Source organism: Calonectris borealis, chromosome 6, assembly GCF_964195595.1.
Source record: "Calonectris borealis chromosome 6, bCalBor7.hap1.2, whole genome shotgun sequence".
Lineage (NCBI taxonomy): Eukaryota > Metazoa > Chordata > Aves > Procellariiformes > Procellariidae > Calonectris > Calonectris borealis.
This window is the reverse complement of record NC_134317.1, coordinates 23,217,832-23,240,542: the sequence shown is the minus strand read 5'-3', so window position 1 is coordinate 23,240,542 and position 22,711 is coordinate 23,217,832. Positions and strand designations below refer to the sequence as shown.

The 22,711-nt window shown below is 37.5% G+C and overlaps 1 protein-coding gene across 6 annotated transcripts in view; it reads left to right on the top strand.

The window, feature by feature from the left end:
* The window catches only part of TLK1 (tousled like kinase 1), a 70,516-nt gene extending 52,313 nt beyond the window's left edge, over window positions 1-18,203 (top strand). For 3 of the 6 annotated variants that reach the window (XM_075153193.1, XM_075153197.1, XM_075153198.1), the window contains 11 exons: window positions 429-495; window positions 4,083-4,180; window positions 7,465-7,546; window positions 7,831-7,922; window positions 7,985-8,098; window positions 8,892-9,061; window positions 10,243-10,378; window positions 10,721-10,804; window positions 12,921-13,032; window positions 13,324-13,431; window positions 16,446-18,203. In XM_075153193.1, the coding sequence (XP_075009294.1) occupies window positions 429-495; window positions 4,083-4,180; window positions 7,465-7,546; window positions 7,831-7,922; window positions 7,985-8,098; window positions 8,892-9,061; window positions 10,243-10,378; window positions 10,721-10,804; window positions 12,921-13,032; window positions 13,324-13,431; window positions 16,446-16,622 (1,240 nt within the window). In that variant the 3' untranslated portion in view covers window positions 16,623-18,203. The remainder of the gene's footprint in view (window positions 1-428; window positions 496-4,082; window positions 4,181-7,464; window positions 7,547-7,830; window positions 7,923-7,984; window positions 8,099-8,891; window positions 9,062-10,242; window positions 10,379-10,720; window positions 10,805-12,920; window positions 13,033-13,323; window positions 13,432-16,445) is intronic. The other 3 variants (XM_075153194.1, XM_075153196.1, XM_075153195.1) reach the window with 3 other exon arrangements.
* Window positions 18,204-22,711: the final 4,508 nt, after the last annotated feature.

Below are 22,711 nucleotides of genomic sequence, written 5' to 3'. Positions count from 1 at the left end.
CACAGCTCAAAAATCCGGTGTTATCAGTCTTGTCTAGTTGGTTTCTGGATCTCCATCCTTCGGTTCATTAATTGTTAGAGTTGAGAACCAAGCAGTGGACTAGCATCAGCTAAAATACTGGGATGGTGATATGATTCAGGGTGCACCCAGATAATCTAACAGACTATCTGAGAGAACAGAAATGGTCCAGTGGGAGAGGCAGTTAATATTCCAGAATACCAGACAGAGGCATTCTGTAAGTACGTTTTGACTCTGAAATTATGAACCAAGATGTTCAGATCATTCAAAAATGTAGTCCTAGTATTGTGGTAGTAAATCATTAACATAAGATACTGTATTTAATGTAGTAGTTAAGTAAGAATGCTATTGTTTTGTTTACCATCATATCAAAGCTATAATTACATGTTTGGTTTGGTTTGTTTTTTCAGTTTAACTCTAGCAGAGTATCACGAACAGGAAGAAATTTTCAAACTTCGATTAGGACATCTGAAAAAGGTATGCATATGGTCTGTTATTCTAAGTTTTTTTTTGACTATGCCCAAAACTATAAAAATAAGGAGAGGGCTTGTTGAGAGCTATCTGATTGGAAAACTTAATACTAAAAGTGCTGTACAATTTTATGCCTACGTGCAACTTACCATAAACACTGGGAGTACAGGGAAGTAGTAGTGAGTCCATCCAGTGTAACGCCGTACTGATACCTTGAATCCTTGTAACAGTGATGATGGCACCAATACTGCTCTTGTTTCAGAGCCGAGAACATGGAGTCAGCCAAGTTTGATATACGGGCTTTTTACATTAGTTTTTGACCTTTAAAAAGGTCCAATTTACAAAGCATTGCATTTCTGAATGAATATCATGTTTTGATCATCTACAGTGCCCACTTCAGTTGTTATCAGTTAGCATACTACCTATCACAAGAGAGAACGTAATTTTCCTACTTTTATGGAAAATCTTTTCTCTGCATCTTAAGTTATTTTTGCAGTCATAAAATCTATGCCAGTTTTTGACTTTTGAAAAAAACAGCAGTACTTTTTTCTTGAAGCCCGTCATTCTAATAAATATATGTAATGAGATAATTATGATATTAACAAACTATTGCTTATTCAAGTAAAGCTTTTGAGGAATAACCTGTGAAAAGGAATGACAGTTGAAGCAGGCAGAAATATCTCAACAAGTGTGAAAGAAAAGTACCTTTATCTGCTGAACAGTAGTTCTTGAGATGTTCAGTCAAAACAGGTCATAGTGTTTTTCCTACTGAAATGTTGCAAGAGTCTGTTTCAGGCCTGTTCTCTTCAAATGTACAAGTCACCTGTTACAAATCCGACTATAATAAACTGAACTGGGCCCCTTGAGAACACTGATGCTGCTTTTTAAAGAACATGCCAAGAAAGTACTTGAATCTGTGGTAGGGAATCTGCATATAAACTTGTTGGCACTAGTGAACTAGACTGCCCACATAGTTCTTCATTGTTAATGCTTTAGAAATAGCACAAGCTTCACATGAAATTCTGTTGTGAAATTCTGTAGGTTTTTTTCCATGCTTTAACTTTTTTGAAGTCTAATGGAAATTTCAAGTAACATTTCATGAAGGAAGCTGTTACAAAGTTGTTTAATACCTGAATTGTGTTTTCACCCTGAGCATCAATGCTGGGGTACTCTGTATAAGAAGGAACTTCCTTGACTAAATGCCAGAGGGGAAACAAATGTTATTTCTTAGCAAATAATGTTTCAATGTATCTGAAAATAATAATAAAAATACATACTTGCATTTTAATTCTTACGTGCGATACAGATTTTGTCGTTAACTAAGAAAAACAATTTTGTTATCTTCTTTTTACGTGGCTATATTTCTTACCTAGTACTTCTTTGCCAGTTACATTTTTTTCTTCTTCTGCATATGCTGTTTTGCTGTCTGCTCCTCTTCCTTTTCACTCTCCAGATGCTTTCCTGGTGCTCTTATTTTTGGTGCCCTTTGCATGCTGCCACCACCAGTTTTCTTTTCCTTCTGCTCCCCAGGAAATTCTTTTCCAGCTAGCAGCTTTGGTCCTGGAGAGAGGCTCTTGTTTTCTCACTTCCTTTTATATAGCAGTGACCTGAGGCAGCTAAGCTGGTTCATTCTTGCTTAAAGGTATTCACAGCCTGAGTGTCCTAAATAACAGCTGGAAACAATGCAACCAGCCAGCTCTCTTTGGACTAACATTGGCCTATGAACCACATTTTGAGAACCACTGAATTGCATAATATATGAACAAAAAAGCCCAAAAGAGGCATAACTGATGGATTTTTTTTTTTGTCAGCCTTTGGGAAGAACATAGACAATTGTGTGTGTATAAGTGTGTGGCCTTTTGCGGGGGGAGAAGGGCTAGAATTCTTTATAAAGGACTATTGGGTTATGAGGAACTGCATATCATTTCAGGGTATTTAACAGAGAACCTGTTAAATATAAAAAAAGAGTTTAACATTGTATGAACAGGAAAAAAAAAACACAAACTTGACATTATATGTTAGGAAGAACAAATGGTCCACCAAAATCTGCTAGCAGATTAGTGTTACTTAGTCCAGTTTTTAAATTATTAGAAATTTGATTTTCATTTCCTGAATGGAAGTTCATATACTGTCTTGTTTTGGGATGAGAGTTTTTTTCCTTAGCTTATGGAGAAGGATTCAGGATATCCACTGAAATCATCTGGTCCGGACTCTTCAACTTGTTGTAAATGTGGTCATTTAGTGTGTGTTTTAGATTATATAAATACAGTTGTTGTTTCAGGATGTGGTTTTATTGTATACAATGTTTGGAAGTACCAGCTTTACAGCATTTTCTCTCCCTCCGCTGACTTCTGCCTCCATCCCCTTGTGCTATGCCGTGTTGCCGTGTTGCTTTTACCAGCACCACCAGGTTGTGCAGTCACAGTATAAATTGGATTGGAGAACCGATCTAGCTTCTTTCCAAAACCAAATATGTATCTTTTTGTGAGGCTTGCCTTCCCCCGCACCCCCCTTAAAAAAAAAGAAAAGATTGATCAGTTTTCCAGTTTGATTCACCATGTGGCTGTACAAGAGGCTGTGCCAGAATAACAAGAGATGATGTGGGGCACTGCTTCCACTGGCACTGCTACTAAAAAAATACGTATCAGATGCCAGGCCTTCTTTTTCCTTTTCAGCTAGAATAATTCCATAATTATGAGCTTTCTGGTATGGACTAATTTTGTCTCTCCTTTATTCAAACTTTGAAGTTCTAGAGGTACTAACTCCAAAATTGATATAACCCTTTCTACAGTGTCTTCCAATATGCTTTTCACTTTGAGTATAGATACATATTAAGCATCATGAATTCCACAAATTAAGCATCGTGAATTCTTTACATTTTAGAGAATCTGAATAAACAACTATTTCAGTGTTCTTTAATATGTAGCATAAAGATGAGATGATTTTAAGTGCTGAAATTAGTTAGGGAATGTGCTCATACCTGACATGCTTCTTTTGAAATTGCACTCGGAATCTTGGGCAATACACATTCTACATTTGTAATGTTAATAAAATACAAATGGAAAAATCTTTTTAAATTAGCTTGGTTTTGGTGTCTTGTATCATCACCTTAAGAACATTTCTGCTGTAATGACTTATTCTTTTATTCTTTTTTTGATTTGCACTTCAGCCTCAAAATATTTTAAATGTCTTTTCTTAATTTGTCGGTTTGTACAAAATCTATAGCTGCACATATCTCAGTTTTTTCTTCTTTGTACCTCAATTTCAGACCGCTTCCCAGATAATTTCTCTCCTTGGCTGGGGTACAAAACCCAGCTGCCTCTCATTTCAAATAGCATCCCTACAGTGCAGAACAAAACTGTGAACATCCCATTACCTGTGGGTTCATGGACAGAAAGGTTCCTTGAAACAGGCTTTTGCCTTATCTTTCTGAATTTTTCTGGCTTTAAGAGAAAAGCAGTGCTTTCTTCTAGTTCAGCAGGGTTTTGTAATGTAATGTTCCTCCATCACCACTAGTATTGATGCGGGGGTAAAAATATCCTTTTCAAATGGGGAGTAAATGAGCTTTTATATTTCATTCTTTTCATTTGCAGGAGGAAGCTGAAATACAAGCAGAACTTGAACGTTTAGAAAGAGTTAGGAATCTTCACATAAGAGAACTGAAAAGAATAAATAATGAAGATAATTCACAGTAAGAGACTTACTGTCTTAATTTTGCGTGTTTATTTTTAAAATAATGCTCTAAAATCACGTTTTACCTACAGAGGAGATGCTTGTTCATAAATTTTGTTTGGTTCTCTTTGTTTATATATATATTTTAAACACCAACTTATTTAAACTTTAAAAAAAAATAGAATTACTTATAATTTGGTAAACTTATTAATGGTTTTATTGAATATGCAAGAAATAACATATATACACAGCTTATAGTGCAAGAGAGCTGGAACTTGCTAGACCCTATTACTAGGCTAAAATAAATACTTCTAGGGGAACCTAGTGCAATTCACTTAGCTGACAATAATGCAAGAAAATGGCGGGGAGGTTTGATGGAACAGCAGCAATTTTGTGAAGCAGTTAAAATTAGTTTCAGTTTTATTGCACTGTAAAAAAGAGACATGCAGTGTTTTGTATTATGTTAAATGTTACTCTATACTTCAGCTTGCATGACAATATATCATAATGTTAAATTGGTATTTAATATTAGCTATTACTATGTAGATTTGAAAGTAATAATTACACAACTAAAAAAATTAGTCTGTTTTACATGGTGGCGAATACAAACACTAACACCACAGTTTCACAGCACTTTAAGCTGGCACTGTTACTTGAAAGGAACTGGTTCTGCCTATCCCCGACTACTTCATTATGCCCTAGCCCTGTTTCCTTTCACATGCTTGCAACGGCATTTCTTTACTGAACAGATGCTGGAAATTGATCCAAATTAAAACCAGCTCCTGTGGTTTCTTTTTCTGGATTAATTTTAACCCCAGATCAATTTCCTGGTCTAGTTCTTTGCCCCAGTTGCAAAAATGCTTATGCTGCCATGAGGAGAGAGGGCAGTGTAAAGGTGGAATGAGCAGCCAGGGGGAAGGAGATGATGGGACTGGGCTTCTTTCTTTCTGCACTAGTAAATGTTTATGAAACAGTAGCCTTAAGACTTCAGGATTTTTTTTTTCCCCCCACTTTTTAGACACAATAGAATTATATATAGTCTAAGACTTTTAAACATTAAAGCAACAAGATGTGAAACTATACTTACCTGTCTTAATGGTCCCCATACCTACCCTGCAGGAATACAGAAAATTTTTGTTATCATGTGGCTATAGTGCTAATTGATAGCTAGATTGGTGTTGTGTTTTGGATATGAAAAATAATGGGTGTTGATGCTTACAATTCGATGGCAGAATATTTTCTTTTAAAAATAGATGTCCTACAACAATAAACAAGCAGTTCTTTGCAGGTTAAATGATAACCTTTTTTAATCTTCAGTGTTTGCATTAGAAGAGGTTTGGTTTTTTTTAAAAAAGGGATCCTTCAACAAGAAGGAATAAATGCCACAGAAAAATTACTGGCTTTGACTGTATAAATACTGTGTATGTGGGGCAAAGAATGTCCAAATTACAGTCCCAGTTGAAAACAGAGTTACAGGACATGGACAACAGAATACTGCAGCTTCACTGCTCATTTTCTGCAGTCAGTGTTGACACATTCTATGGTACAGAACGAAAAGCTTCAAATTGTGTGTTCATGTTTTTGTGGGAGTTTAGACTTGAGTATGTACCAAGTGGCCAAGCTACAGCTTACACTCATAATATAGAAGACAGAAGCAATGGAGAAGTAATTTAGGTCTGTAGCCCCTGCTGTCTTTCCTAACGTGTGTTGGCAACTTGGCCATTTGATAAGCGAGAGGGTTCTGAAGCAGCTGTTGGGTCCTGACTCAAATCCTGTTGGGTTTTCAGCTTCCAGCTGTGGTGCAAAGCTGACCCCTCTTTCTTGTTCTAGCGACGTTCCCCCCTACGTCCCTCTACCCATGTATGCTCTCCCCAGGCGTTCCAAATATAAAGTAGGCAGCAAACTCAGCTGTTCGGGGTTCCAGCCTTCACAATGAAGAGTAGGAAATACTGCCCAGTTTAGAGATGGGTAAACTTGTATGTCTGCATGTGTTCTTCACAACTGCACTGGGATAACAGGACAAGTTGAGAGTGCGGATTAGCGTTTCCCTGTCTAGGTTTAGAGCCCACGTGATGCTGGGGCTACCTGCAAGGTGCAGGTTCTGAGCCTCGGAGAGCCACACAGAGTAGCGAAAGCAGCAGTGGAGAGGGAAGTTGGTAAGGTTCACAAGATTGACCCTACTAGAGGCATACATGTAGTAGAAGGACCAAGAAAATACAAATCTGAATTTGTTGAGTGTGGTTTTAAAGAATTGGGCTGCTGGTCACATGATGTTAATCGCCTAATGATGCTACCTCCAAATTTATTTCTTCTGCACTGAGTGCATTACTTACTGTTTGTGATTTTTTTTAAAATGTCTTTAGCATTGAAATATGTATTTTCATAGTGAGGAAAAGGAAAGTTTTATGTTTAAAAGGGACACAGTAAGCAAGAACATGCATCTTCCCTCGAATACTTGACTATCTATGACCGTACCTCCAAAACTGTAGAGAACATGAAAGGATGGGATGACCTATGGGCAGACTAGCCCTAAACCCTTCCTTAAAGTTTTCTATGGAGTATAATTGGCAGCTGGCCCTACATTCATGAGTATAGTTGTCTCATCATTGCACTAGAAATGTGATGAATATTCACCTCCCTTTCCCCTGGTTGGATGGAAGGATGTATTTTGTCTTCTGCACATTTCAGGAGAGAGTATGGTCCTTTTCTCTGTCGTGCAGCATCATTTTGTGTTTGGAAGGAGTGTTTTCTTCTTGCTTTTAATTAGAGTACGAGCAGATAATTCAGTCCTTTGGTGTGTTTTCCCCATATTGCTGTTTGTTAACTTCTTAGTGTTATATAAAATCCATTTGGTTAAAAAGAGGCAGGTATGTACAACAGGTCTGGTCACGTTTCATGTGAAATTGGAAGAATATCCTCATCATCTGTTCCAGAAAGCTGAAGTTTGAGACTTCTCTAAAATTTGGCACAACAAAGAGAGAGCCCTTGTATCGCATGTTTAAATTTAAGGGTGCTTTTCTTATCCTCACAAAAATAGAGAAAAATAACAAAAAGTTTGCCAGAATTGACTGGTTTGACAATGGTGTTGTGATAGCGTTTGTACACTAAATAGTCAAAAGGTACTGAAATTGGCCATGTTATATAGATATGCCGTAAAGTTACACATGGTGTAATATTGTTCAGCATATTATATATTGCTAGTAAAAAGAAAGCTCCATTTGAGAAGTAATACTAAGAGGCTTACATTTTAGACTCTATTTGTATACCTTAAATAGAATTAAATCAATTTTTTTTTCTTTCGAGATTTAAAGATCACCCCACGTTGAATGAACGGTATTTGTTACTCCATTTACTTGGCCGAGGTGGCTTCAGTGAAGTATACAAGGTAGAGTGTGTTGGGTCTGCTAAATCTAATGTTTGAGCCATGTACATTTGTACATTTAATTTTCGGGGGAAGGGAGGGCATCTAAATAAGCAGAAGGATTGTAATGTGGTATACTCTAAACACTGGTTGAGCAAACTTCGATTAACCCGTGAAGGGAAGTAGCATTACAATAGACTTGTCAACAGACTTCTGAATTACTTGCCAATTTTTTTCCTCTCTTTATTGGGTGTTATTTTTATCATCTTTGGTTATAACTTTCCCGTATTTGTGGGTTTCTTTTTTAGGCTTTTGATCTTTATGAACAAAGATATGCTGCTGTGAAGATTCACCAGCTTAACAAAAGCTGGAGGGATGAAAAGAAAGAAAACTACCACAAGTAAATATTAATGACTTACGCTTCATATGTTAAATTGAATAGCACTTTATTGATTGTAGAAGGTTAATGTATCCGTCTTCTTTTAGACATGCCTGCAGAGAGTATAGAATACACAAAGAACTGGATCACCCCCGGATAGTTAAACTATATGACTACTTCTCCCTGGATACAGATACGTAAGTACATAAAATGATACATTTTCTAGAACTTGGCAAGGATTTTAGTGCTGTATATTAGATAAACAGAAATGAAGAGTATTTGAACAAACATAATATGTTCTTGCTTTCAGCCAAAGCGTTTAGGGTTTCCTTAAAGGGACTTTAAAAAAAATAAAACACACTAGTTGCAGAATTTTGTCTCAGCTAAATATTGCAGGCCTTCTATATGATGAAAACAGTGAAACAGATGAAAACAGATTTCTATGTGGTGAAAACAGTGTTTTGCAACACCTGACTACCAAGCCCTACAGAATGTCCTGAGGGTGAAAGGGACATGCAGTGCTGTCATGTTTTTGGGCAGAGCAGGGGCTGCTGCAGGGCAGCTCCGATAGGCTGCTGTAGCTTAGACAAGTTTCCAAGACTAAATGGCGTCAGGAGCGTTATTAGCCTTAGTGTAGCCCATGGTCACGGGGCTGCACCTCTTTGCATGAAATTGTGTCACATCTTAAGGAATAGTGAATATATTTTTCTATTGAGAAATGTGCCTACATAAATAAGGGGTTTTTTTAACTTAACCTCTCATCAGTGTGGATCCATTTTCTCTTTTGGCGAGTATGAATGTTCTCATTGATGTCAGTTTTGATAAGCTAATAGTTATGCCATGTGTTCTATTAACAATTTCATTCATCTAGTTTAATATTCAGGCAGCCATTCCTAAACTTGCCAGTATCAAACTAGGTTGACATAGCTCTGTTTCTGATTGTGCAATTTGATATGTTATTTAATTTTGTCTCCCTGAATTCTACCCTAGGTTTTGCACGGTGTTAGAATACTGTGAAGGCAATGACTTGGATTTCTATCTCAAGCAACATAAATTGATGTCAGAGAAGGAAGCTAGGTCCATTGTAATGCAAATAGTAAATGCACTACGGTATCTCAATGAGATCAAGCCCCCTATTATACACTATGATCTTAAACCAGGTAAATGAGGAACGTTACGATTCAAAATGTCAGGGTTTTTTTTAATCCTTTATTTTGTTTGTAATTCATGCCTGAAAATACCAAAATTATCTTCTGAATGTCAGGCTTATTGTAAACAACTGAAAAAAGTGTGTGCTTTTCTTTATAGTTTTATTGACAAAATTACCTGTCTTTTCTTTGGAAAAATGTTTGTCATAACTTTTCTACTTTGTATTATTTTGATTTGAATTTGTAGAAAAAATCATATAGCACATAGATAAATACATTGGTATTTAGCAATATAAATGGATAAGATCATTAGTTGGTTCGATCCTGTCTGATCATTGTGGAATGCTGATGTGTAAATAATTTTTCCCTTATGTATTTCTTGGCCTGTAAAGGATTGAAGTAGGTAATCAATCACTTTCAGCATCCCAGCATAAGCACTTCAAAACAGGACTTTACAGAAGTTTTCATCACAAGTAATAAGCATTGTCATAAACAACGTATTCTGTCTTGATTCCATGGCCTTTGTTTTACCACCTTACATAGATGAAGCTTGTATTTTTCATGTACTTTAATCTGCTACGCTTCCAAACGTGGGGTTTGTAATGTAACTCTTAGTGCCAGCCTGTTTGCTTGCTGCTGTGTAATAAATTGTTCATACAGATTTCTCTCATATTACGGAATTGTACAGAATGTATTCTTAGTCTCATTAGTTTTTGTTCTTAGAGGAACTTCATCAAATAACTTTTATATCAAGAAATTATTGTACAACTTTAACACATGGAGTAAGATTAGTAGTATTGCAGCAATTTCTTGGCATAATTTTGTGGCATATGCAAGCCCTGAAACCTGCAGTGTAGGATTTGTTCTGGGCAGAAAAATATGAAACTTCATTGTAACTGGTATACTGCTACGTTTTGGTGTTTCCTCACTACATTTTGGCGTTTCCTAGCTGTCCAGCCAGCTCCCAGCTGAGGGAGCCATTTCAGATGATGATGATAACCTAGAGAGTTCTTGAGGCTGCACTGAAATGTGTCATAGTCAAGTTACTCTAGACTTGAGGATATAAAGATGATGTAAAGTTGTCATTTACCCCTCACGAAGTTAGATGTTCCTGAAAATTGAACCTGGTTTTGAAAATAAAGCATTCTGTTAGCTTTTTTTGAGGTAATTTTTTTTTTCCCCTCCCGGGATAGGTAATATCCTTCTTGTAGATGGAACAGCATGTGGAGAAATAAAAATTACTGATTTTGGCCTGTCCAAAATAATGGATGATGATAGCTACGGTGTGGATGGAATGGATTTAACTTCACAGGGAGCAGGAACTTACTGGTAATGCCTGGTTTGATTTTGCTGTTTAGACTCTGGGACATTGTTCAGATTTCATAAATGCTTTCTTACAACGCTAATTTGGAGAGAGAGATAGAATTAAAAATATTAACATGGATGACAAAGATTTTTGTGCAGTACTGTGAATGTTGATATTTCCAAATTTTAGAATGGTAACATAACAAGTAAGATAAGAGAGTGTGAGTGTGTGTTGTTTATTTTATATATATATATATATATATATATATATATATATATAAAAAATATTTTAAAATGTGGAGATGATCACTATGATTTACAAACATGGTTCCCCTGAAGAAGCAGGTGTTTAATCTTTGGCTGCAGGTGGTTGAAGATGTTTGACAGGGCTATGATGATTAAGTGTGGGTGCTTAGTCCTTGGAAATCTTAGAGCAGGGATTACCAGCAGGTAATGTCCTTAGGACAAAAGAGTATTTACTCTTCCATCCTAAAGGTTAATGACAGCTCAGCAGCTGTGATTTGTTTTTTGTGTGCACTTGCATGCTTGCCCAAAAACCTGAAGTTTTAGAGCTGCCTGCAGAACAGGAATGACAATAAGCATTTCATTGCTTACAGAAAAGCTGTTTCTAGAATTTGCTCTCTAAAGATGCAGCTTCTTTGTGGCACAGTAGCTCTTTCAGCCTGGTAGCTGTATCAGAGTGGGTGGAATAGAAAGCCTGTATTGGCCAGGTTATTACTTGTGAATTCATTTGCTCTTTCTCTCCTCATTCTGCCTGTAGCAAGATCAGAGTCAGGAGCTGAAACCTAATTCTAAACAGAGAAGCCAGTGTTATTCCCATTTGCTTTGCAACTTTTCCCATATTCGGAAATTGCACGTAATAGAGTTTTTGCCTTTTCCTTCAGATTTTTTAAGAAAAGAAAACACACATACTCTTCCACAAATGCTAAAGTGCACATACTGTGAAAAGACGGTTATTCAAGTTTAAGTATTTTAAAGTGTTAGGCTTTTGGTACTCTTTTTAATGCTTTACCTATTTAAACACCAATTTAAATATTTTATTGTAAGAATGTATGTAAAAAAATTTTGGCCTTTGGATTTCATCTAAAATGCCCCAGGCACTAGTGGTGCTGTAAACTAAGACATCAAAAAAGGTCTGTGACATTACAGGTTCATGATGAATCCCTGCATTTCTAATTCACACTTTCTCTGAGCCCAAAATCTTCATTAAGGAGAGAAACATTTTGAGTGAGTTTGAGGTGGGGGATGAGTCTGTTTAGAGCAGATTGCACAAACTGTCAGCAGCGTAGTCCTGGAAGGGGTTTCCTCAGTCACTAGGTGCGGTTACCTGCCTTTCCAGGCAGTTAGGTCACATTATCTCTTTTGTAAACTTACAGACGTTTGTATTAAATTTAGTTAGTGTTTTGTCCCCAGTAATCTGATTTGAAGTGTGTTCTGTAACCTCAGTTCTCTGATCATTAGAAACCTAATCTTCTAATTTACAGACTGTGTTTATTTGTGGCCAGTTTATACTTGTTTGTTCCTGTGCCAACACTGTCCTCCCTGAAGTAGGTTGTTTCCCTTCCTAGTCCTTGCTCCTTGGTGTTTTTATAGCCTTCAATTTTTTTTCCCTGAATTGAAGGCTCTCCATTCTTCATATCATTTTAGTAGCTTTCTTTGCACTTGCATCACTTGAAGCTCATTTTTCTTGATTGTTGTAATCAGAATTGTACATGAGTATTCCAGAGGAGATTTTGTGATACTGTGTGAAATTCATATTTGTGTTGCATTCTTATCTCATTTTTCTGCTTATTTCCATTTCCACAAATATTTCTTCAAAATTTCTTGTAAAGCCTTATATGCTGTTAATGAAAGAATGTCTGGTCTGTAGTTGCTCTAATAGTTTTTATGCCTTTTTCAATTTTAGATATTACAGTCAATAATACTTAACTGCCCCCATATTGATGCGTTTGGGAGGGTTTTTTTGTTTTTTAAAGGAGGTTCCATTTTACCAGTTCTTTTGTAATTCAGGAATGGCACAGGAACTTCTTCAACTTTTAGCTCATTAAGTATGGCTTCCTGCAGATTATAGGAATGGAAATAGCAATCACCTTTGTCTACCATATACCCCTCTGGTTAATGTCGTCATTCTTACTAAAAACTTAGGTAAGGGGTCTTTAAGCCATATCTATATTATCTTTACAGGCCTTGCTGTAAAATGCCCTGTATGGCTTTCATCTTTTCTTGCTCTGAAAGATGGAGAAAGTTCATATTTAACCTAGGATCCCAATTAAAAAAAAAAGTGATAATTAGTGATTTTGGTAAAGAATGTTAGTATTTGTGCTTGTATGAAATAGACCTATTTGACTGACTGACTATACAAAAAATGGTAATGTCAGTTTTGATGGGTGTGCAAGATGTCGGAATGAGATCAGAAGGCAACTGTACAGTTGTCAAAAGATCAGAGATGTGTACGTGAAGTGTTTGTATAATTTGATACTTGAACAAGTTGTAGTGATGCCATACATCTACTTGCAGACACTGAGATGCATGTTTTGTTTTCCAGGTACTTGCCTCCAGAGTGTTTTGTAGTTGGCAAAGAGCCACCAAAGATTTCTAATAAGGTTGACGTATGGTCAGTTGGAGTAATCTTTTTCCAATGCCTTTATGGTAGAAAGGTAAGGAAAATGTTGTTCGAAAATCTTAAAGTTTTAGTGTAAATGCCTGTTTCCAGTGGACTGAATTATAGTCATAAAGACATGAATCTACGTGGAAAGTTACTTGTGTTACTTTTTGATGGTGTGTGTTGATATTGCAAGAAATGTAGAAAATCTTGACTGAAACGTCTTTATTTACAGAATGGTTAGCAGTTTGTATTAACACTGCAACAACTTACTATAGCATAAATATTTATGAAATCAAAGTAGTTGGATAACTCTCATGAAGAAAATCATGTGCTTATTTTTCAGCCATTTGGCCACAATCAATCACAGCAAGATATCTTACAAGAAAATACAATATTAAAAGCCACAGAAGTTCAATTCCCTGTCAAACCTGTTGTAAGCAATGAAGCCAAGGTAACTTTCATATGATCTCTTGAGTAACAGTTAAAACATTCATCATAAAGGATTCAGCTGTAAAATTGCTGTTAACTTAAAAATGCTGTGGGATGTAGTAACTAAACGTGTAGGAAAACATAATGGAGAACTAGTATTTTGATGTTTTTATTTAAGCAAACTTATTCTGGGACTTCTCAACATTATGTACTTCAAAGCGAGACTATATATATATTCCAGAAATTTGCAAGTGGTTTTAAAGTAGACCGCCTCAAAAATTGTCTGCTTTGCTTTTTCCCAGAGGACCTTATGTGTCTCACTCAAGCTGTCTCACTAGAAGTTCTTGTGAAATACTTCTGCTAACTAACAAGCTCTTTCTGAAAATAGCAAATGTTTTTCTCTGCAGCCTTATTGGCTTGAAGAACTATTTGACTACCAAATACCTGGAGGATATGCCTGCTAACACTCTTCCCCTTGAAAGGTCACATAGTATGTGTGTATGAACTCAAAGCTGAGTTTAGAAACATAAATTCTTAAGATTAAGAATCTGTAAGATACGTTGATGCTGATTCAGGAAATAAGACTGCCAAAATAGTTGATCTGCAGCAAACGTGTGGATGGCAATGTTTCCTGTATTTAAAAATTTTGTTTTTAAACACCTGTAGTATCAAACTCATCTCCACAGACTAGCTATTCAGAAACAGATTAAGGTGGTTTCCCAAATGATTGCTGCTCTGAGCATCCTTAACACTAATCCAATTCTGTGAATATGAAAGAAAATATTATATATGTGTTACTTGTTTATAAAACTGTCCCGATTTTTGAAAGATATATTAATGGCCAGATGAAGTAGAGCTGTGCTCGTTGAAAAAAATGCCAGGATAGTAGAATGCCTCTTCAGGTTTCAGCAACTAATTAAACATACCTAGATTTGGGACACAAGCTGCAAAAAATTTAGGAATGGTTAAGATTTAGCTTCTAAAGATTAAAAGGAAAGGAAACCTATTTCTAGAGGCTGTAACTTCCCAAGAAAATAAGTCTTTTGAGTACATAAACCTGCTGTTACAATTTGTGGTATATTTCTGTTGGTTATATTTTCTAAAAGTAGTGTTAGTTGAGCGAGTTGCAGTTAAGGTTATGAAAATTTGCTGGAAGAATTGTAGTTTGTCCTGGGTTTTTTGTTTGGTTGAGTTTTTTGTTTGCTGTTTTTGTTTTTTCACCCCCATTTGGAAAAATTGTGTCCCTTGAATGCAGTTGACAAATACACATTATATAACTGATAACATTACATGTTAACAGTTTATATCCCTGTCTTTTAACTTTGCTGTTTTTTGTAATTAGTAGTTTTTATATGGGAGATGTAGAGAAAGAGTAGACAGTTCAGCATGGAGAATTGGCAACTTATTTTACATTCTCTGTGTATTCCATGTTCTGTTTGTTTGTTTGAAAGACTAAAATAAACTTTCAGTGTTCTCCACTGTTATTAATATTGTCACGATAGCTGTAAGAGAGAGGGAGAAATTATTCTCTGGTGGAAATGCTATAAAACAATTTCAGACTAACTTGTAAATTCAGACCATTTATGATGACTCTGTAGAATCCAAATTGTCTTTCAGATTTATAGGCCTGGCAGTTGGAACAGAACAGCTTGTAAACTGAAATTCTCATTTGGAAAACATGGAGATGAAATAAATATGGAACCTGAAATGACACTGTTAGTTAGTTTTCAGACTGCGACTGTCCTTTGATCCTCCTCACTTTTTCCTATTTTGTGCAATGTTCTCCTTTGCATCGCAATCGTGTCTACAGTGCCACGGAAGCATGAAGTATTTTATAAACACTTTGGACACAAACTGTTACTCTGAGGATCTTGCAAACAACTCCTAACAATTCATCTGTTATGAAGGATTTATTGTGAAGAATTTGATTAAAATCCATAACGTCCAAGACCATGTGAATATATATTAACAGATGTGCATGATTTTTATTTTGTACCTTGTTCATGCTGGATATATAAACGACAGAAGTAAATTCTAGCAGGATTCTTTGGAACTTGTATCACAGACTTTTTCCTTTAATCTCCAGTTTTTAATTGGAGCAAAGAACAAACAGCTGAACAGATTTATCAAAGAAAAGATATGTAATTCTTTTAAATTAAGTTCTAAATTAAGTAATGATGTGCTAATCAGTTCTGTAGCAATAATAAGGATTTTCTATCATTAAATGTTGAAGTCCAAGCTCTCAGGAGACCAAATGTTCCGTGTATGCTAGACATAAGACTTTACAGAAACTTTCAGCACAAAATGATTGGCATACATCGTACAGACCTAAACATAGGATAACATCGTGTCTCAAGAACAGTCCTGAAGCTAGCTACAGAATTTTTGAATTTATTAGATATTTTTAAGCGCATGGGATTGAGTTTTTTCTGGGAAAGGAGTTTCAGCTAGGTAGTGGTTTCTTAAATAGTCTATTCGTTATTTAATGCGGATTGAACATGGCGACCACCATTGTAAAATTTCACGTTTTGCTCTATTCTGTCATGGCACACGTGGTAATGCCTGCTTTCAAAGGTCAACTAAAGCATTGAAATTCTGTCCCTGCATCTTCTGTCTACTCTTCGTCTACCACACAGCTGAGTGGTTTTAGAAGCTCCGTGAAGCTCCTTTCTACTTTTTCAATCCTCTGACATTTGCTTCTGATTTTACTAAGTTGTTCAGGGATAACACTTGCAGAATTCTAATTGTCTGAGATGCTAACATTTTACTTGTAAATATAGTTCCTAAACATGGAAATACATATTTGAAGTGTGATTCTTTTAAGACAATTAATTTGTTGATTTTTTTTTTTTCTGCTGTGTCATTACATTTTTTCATTGGACTCAGTAGTAAAATGTTACACTGTCATTTGAATTGAATTACATAAGAACAAGCATTTGTTTAGAAACTAGTTTATCCAGGAGGACATGCATATTTGCTTGTAAGCAGATGTAATTATTTTGAGTGGTATTGTAACTTTTTACATTTCTCTTCTAGGCCTTTATCAGACGCTGTTTAGCATACCGAAAAGAGGATAGATTTGATGTCCACCAGCTGGCTAATGATCCTTATCTTCTCCCTCATATGAGGAGATCAAATTCTTCAGGAAACTTGCATATGACTGGGCTAGCAGCATCCCCTACACCACCTACTTCAAGCATTATTTCGTACTGAAATTTCTCCAACCGAGGAATGGCATGATACCTTTGTGTAGTTTCCAGATGCAGACTTGAGCTTGAAAGCATTTGAGTGTTTTTTACACAGGACAAGTTTGATAACTCTGTTTTCAGACTGAAGTCCTCCTACATAGTGTCATTTGTATGATTGGAATGGATCATGGACTGTGAATAAATGTACCCTTCTGAGAAATACCTTTGAACATTGAAGGATGACACTGCCTGTTACACACTAACAGGTATACTGTGTTTAAGACTGAAGAAAAGGTTTTTAGTTTTTTCTGGGGAACATTGTAAATAATCTTTTTAATACTTAAAGTACATTTGGTTGATACTGGAAAGTTCTAACATGAAGGGTAGTTTTTCATTATTTAAATAAAAAAGGGTAGTGAGCAAATTTGAAAACACAGGAAAAATTCCGTGCCTGGTTATAAACTAAGTAAACTGCCATCTTTCCAAGACATTGATCTTTTGAAACCAAAGGAAGGAGTGTGAGACGGTCAAAGATATGTTCTGTATCAGATTCCTCAGATAAAATCGTAGTATTCTAGTTGGCAACTCAGGCTTGTACCTCCAAAAATGTGGTGGTGTTTCACTGAATTTAGATTGGAAGGGTGATATGGAATTCCTGGTACTTACTTCTCAAATAGATTGCTAATTTTGAAATCTGCTCAATTTTCTAAAAATACTATACTTGCTGTGGTATTGAAACTTGTGAAACTTTCCAGGCTTCTGGTAAAAGCAAGCAACAGTATGAAACCAAATGCAAACAGGTCATGTATAATGTTCTATGCAGGAATAATGATAAATTCCCTTCTAGCTCTATTGTAAATTGTTGTACAGATGTCACATTTTCAGTTAAATTTCAGCAACTTATTCCTGTACAAATGTTTAAAGTATGGCTTTTTCTAATTGGATATTGTATTTTTTTTAAGTCTCCCTCAAGGCGCTTTTAATTGCTGCTAAATGACGTTGCTTTTACTTTTGCAAAAGAATCAAATGACCTCCTTAAGGTGCAAGTCAACTGTATGTTATAGAGAGATTAAGAGTAGGTAATTCATTAACAATCAAGGCATGTAAAACAGGTCTGTGTTGGCAATATACAGTACAGTTCTTTAAGTCAGTTTATTGCGTTCTCAACCTGCAGAGCGCATTGATACTAGATGTAGAAGTTGCTCATGGTTATTCTCTATTTCTGGAAGTTCCTATCAACAAGGAAATGTTTCTTGTGGCTTGTACAGATATTTTAAAATGTGAAACATTTTCTAACTGCCTTGTATGGTAGAAACTTTTTTTTCAGAACAGTGTATCTCTCTCCCATTCGCTATTCTTTTTACTATTCCATTCTTGATGCTGAGTACCTATATGTAATTTTGTCCATGTTGCAGAAAAAGGAGGCTGTATTACCACAGGTTTTCATTTAGTATTGTACAGTTAAACTGTTGCTCTTGTTTCTGATGTTGCAAGCCATTTTGTTTTCATTGTATATAAGGAAACATTAACTGTCTCTTTAAGATGCTGCTGAAATTGTAGAGAATGTAGCCAAAACAGTAATAAACAATGACAGTTGAAATTTCAAGGTTTTCATTGCATGTTTTTGCATTTCAAGGAAGGGCAAACCAGCTAACCATATCACTGAGCTACGTTTAGCTATTTAAAGCAAACTCTCTTTAATTACAAACAAAAGGCCAATAATAGAATAATTAATTTAAGTAACGTTGGAGGTGAAAGGGGAGGATTCCATGAAACTTAAAACATCTGTCGTAATGAAGTAACCAAAACATCATTTCACTGAATAGGCCTCACAGAAACAACTTGTAAGTATTTCAACGGGTCCTTCTAGAATTCTTTAACTGTGCAGTAGAATTGGCTCATAGAATAAAATTAGACTCAAATAGTGACTCTGCCTTATATTACAACAGAATGCTGGGGCTGTATCCTTTTCACCCTCTACAGCGCAAGACTGAGTGCAGGGTTCAAGGAGAATGTGCCATAGCTGTAGGCTCACATTAGATTTCATTCCTTCTTACTCTGCATGTGTCAATATTGGAAGTTAAATCGAAGAATGTTTTGCCTAAGGAAAAGATGTAGGATTGTGTTAACAGTATTTTTATTTATCTGGAATGTATTATGGTTACCCCTAGTAAAGGGGAGTTTGGCAATCTATTAGAGAACTACTTAAGTAACTGGAAATTTTACAGCTACCTAAAAATAAGGGGGTTTATGCATTGCACTAATTATGTACAGACTTGTTTTTTGTGTTGTTAGCATTTGGGATAGGCTGTTGTGGCTGAACACATGGCACTTACTCCAGCTTTACAAATACACATTTCTGAAACCTAAACACTCACTTTAAATAAAATTTCATATAGAAATACATGAAAGAAAAGGAGAGTCACCATCTCATCTTTTGAATCAAAGTTGTGAGGTTTTTACCTGCAATATACACAGTTGTGTTTGTGTTAACGTCTTACAGTACTGTTAATAAAAGTTTTGTATCCCCACGTGGAGTCATTTTGCGGTCACAAGAAGACATCTGAGTTAGTGTGTTTGGTGCCTGATATTCAGCAATTTGTGCTTGGGATGGAAGTACCCCTGAGGCTGAGTCTAGAAGCCCGAAATACTACTGCTTGTGGAGGAATGCTGATCCACTCCTAGGTAATTCACGCATCGGTTGTTCAGTCTGTATTTCATGCACATTTTACTAATTTCATCAAGTGTCATCTATCACTAGATTTCCTAAGCTCTCTTCTGATTTAGCAGCAGGTAGACAAAAGGGATGGAGTTAAACTTCATCAGGCAGTTTTTAATGAACCTTGGAAATAACAGGCTTCCTTTACTTTAAATTCATAAATACTTTAAAATTTCCTGGAAGATGCTAAAATACTACATTGCTGTATAATTAAAAAAAAAAAAACAACTACGTATGAAGCAGAGATGACTGTAAGAGAAGTTGTGCACTTTTAGCTACGATTGTAGTGCTACAGGTCTTTGCAGCCAGTTAACCGTGGTTGGCTTGTTTCTGGAAAACAACCATGTTTTGGCACTATTTTGTTCTATTTATGTTTGCACTGAAGTTCTTCATATTTCAGTGTGGAACATTATTCACCCTTAACTTGGTCTACGCTAGTTGATAGATACCATTTTCATGGAGGCTAGTTAATATTTTAATTTTCTAAAAGTGCTTTTAACACTCGCAAGAAGACTGGAAGGGCATCGCGTTGCTGGCCGGCTGCCCAAGTGCTATTGACCGCACACACTATGGCTACGAGCAAACCGCTGCATAATTGGAGAGGCTTTCAAAAGCCCACAAAGCCGCGGGCCCTCTCGGTATGCGAGTCACGGGTGCGCGAGGTGCCGAGCCGCTGCCGAGGGGTGCTCTGCGCCGCCGGGACCCCCTGCGGGAGCGGGGGGCTGCTGATGGCGGCCTAAGCAGGTGACTGGCTAAGGTGGGTTTTAAAATAAGAAAGCCCTGGAAAGGAAAACATGCCCTGGGATTGAAGTGTCCTGGGTGCTCCTGCTCCAGCTTTGATGTCTTCCCAAACATGAGGAAGCCACAGGTCTGAGGCAGGGCCACCAGCCTGGCCAGGCCTGTCTTCCTCATCCCACAGCTCTCCCGGCCAGATTTCAGCTCTGCTGGGGCTGAAGCTGCTCCTGTCACGGCACAGAGGAGCTGCGACGGCTGAGGGGCCCTGGCAGGCCAGGTGGTGGTAGCCACCCCCTCCTCATTCACCGCCATGTTTTCTACAGAGGGCTGGAACAGCGAGGGACACTGCTGGGGGAAGGGGGCTGCCAGGAAGGGTGAGAGGTGTCTCTGGGACATTTATGTATCTTCAAAGAGCCCCCAGGACTTGCTGGTCTTCTCCAGAAGTGGGAGACTGCGTTGGGGAGCGGGACTGGGGAGCCTGCCCCTGTGGGGGGGCCTGGGCAGGGTGTCAGGGCAGGAATGGCCTCAAAATTTGGAGGCAGAGTGGTAAGAGAGTCTCCCGATTTCGGTGTCTAAAACACTTCAGTCTCACAATTGCTGTTGTATTTTTTAAAAATATTTTTTCTGCACATCAACTGCTGTCAGAGGGAGGACCCTGGTGAGGGGTGCCCGGCAGCACAGACGACAGTGTTCCACCGTCGTGGTCTCACACTGTGTGACCACCAGCCTGCCACGTCTTTCTGCCACCACGTCACCGGGGCCAGGGCATTGTCATTTCCACAATCCCAGCGTGATCCTGCCGTGGGCTTCGGGGTGTAAATACCTCTCCTGAGGCCTGAAGCATACCTGGCTCCAGGCAGCCATGGATTGTAGAGTTGAAGACTGTGTTGTGTTCGTAGGAAAGGTAAGACTGCAAACATTTTGAGAGACATAATAAATAATCCAGCAATTTCATGTCTCTGTGACCACAGATTGATTAAAGGAGCCTAATAAGACAAACAGAGCTCCCCATGACTCACCAACCTGGGGGCCTGGCATTACATACCTGCCACCTGAGGCTGATGTGTTTCCAGGTGCCCTTTCCACAAACAAAACAGGTTTTACTTGGTCCTCAATGCTTACTAGGCAAGGATCCCTGAAAAACTCTCTAGTCTCTTCCAGTACCCAAGTTTGGCTCAAGTTTACTTATATCCAGACAAATTTGTCCACCTTATTCTTAAAGATGCCCATCAGTGGAGGCTGCATTACTTACCCAAGCAATCTACTCCAGTTTTTCCTAGCATCCTGTCTTTCTTGCTGCTTATTAAGCCTATTATTTCCAGTCCTATCCACTATGGCATAAAGAACAGTTCCCTGCCATGCGTAGTACACGAGCCTTGCTTTCTGTGCAGCCTCCACGTATTTCATTTTGAACTTCATGCATGCTTCTTGAGTATCCTTTGGAGTTAAGGTTATTATCCTCTGAACAAGTAAGGTTCTTGCATTATTTATTTCAGATATTTAACTCCTAATGGAATGTTAGGGAAACTCTTGCTGTTGAAGAAATTAATTTTTTCTATTTTGCTCTAAGTCATTGAGTCACCTTGCAATCTTTTCATTGTGCTATACTTCCCAAGCCAGTAAAATTCTGTGCATAAATCAAGGGAAAATACTTTCCCTAGAAATCTCATTTTGTATCTAGAGCCTCTAGAGCTAATCAGGTATCATTAAAAAATTACATGATGTTTGAATTTCAGAATCCCCTTGTGCAAATCTATGGGTATCTTCTTCTGTGCATCATTAAAACATGCACAGAGACTTTCTGTCTAAAAAGCGGTGGAGATCAAAACCACATTTGCTATATCCTCAGAGGATGTGCTACCATCAGACCAGCAGGTCAGCTAGCAAAGTAAGGTGTTTTCTTGCTCTTGTGTGAAAGCTATGCTGTGGTATTCAGCAGAGCACAACTCTGCAGCCCAGTGAAACAAGTGTTTCCTGGGAAGCGAATACCATGCCCTCAGCCCCGAGCCCTGAGCCCAGTACTGATTCCGTGGTTTGGCAGTTGTACTTTCAGTGTAAAAAACATGAGCAGTCCCTGGACATCACCCTTGTGTTTGCTGTTACTCTTGGGAAACCTGTTTACGCATACACAGGGTTCGAATCAGTTTTGCAGGTGGCCTGGGGTTGTGGCTTCCTGTTATTTTTAGTATTGATGCACACGGGGGTTGCGTAATTGCTCCCTTCACCGAGACTGGAAGGACAGTCCTTAGCAGAGTCATTGACTTCAGTAAGGCCCGGGTGTGTCTATAGCTCAAAGAGGTGTAAGTGCTTCAGTGCTTGGAAGTGCCTGTCAGTACCTTGCTGAATCAATATCCTAGTTTATTTTTGATGTTGAAATTCTGAAATATTTATAGTTCAGGACAGAGGGAAAGGAGTCTTTAGGCACTCTTAAACCAGCTTCTTCTAAACATTGTTCACTAATAGAGAACTATGATAGTTTAAAAAATCAATAGTATGCAGCTTTACAAAAGGCAGTATATTATGTTAAATACATCGGCTGTATGTACAAGCATAGGGGTTTTTTTTTATTATTCTAGCTGAAGGGACAAAAGTGCCACACACATCTACAAGTTCATGGCTTGCGTATAATAGATGCAAAGATGCAAAGATGATATTTCAGA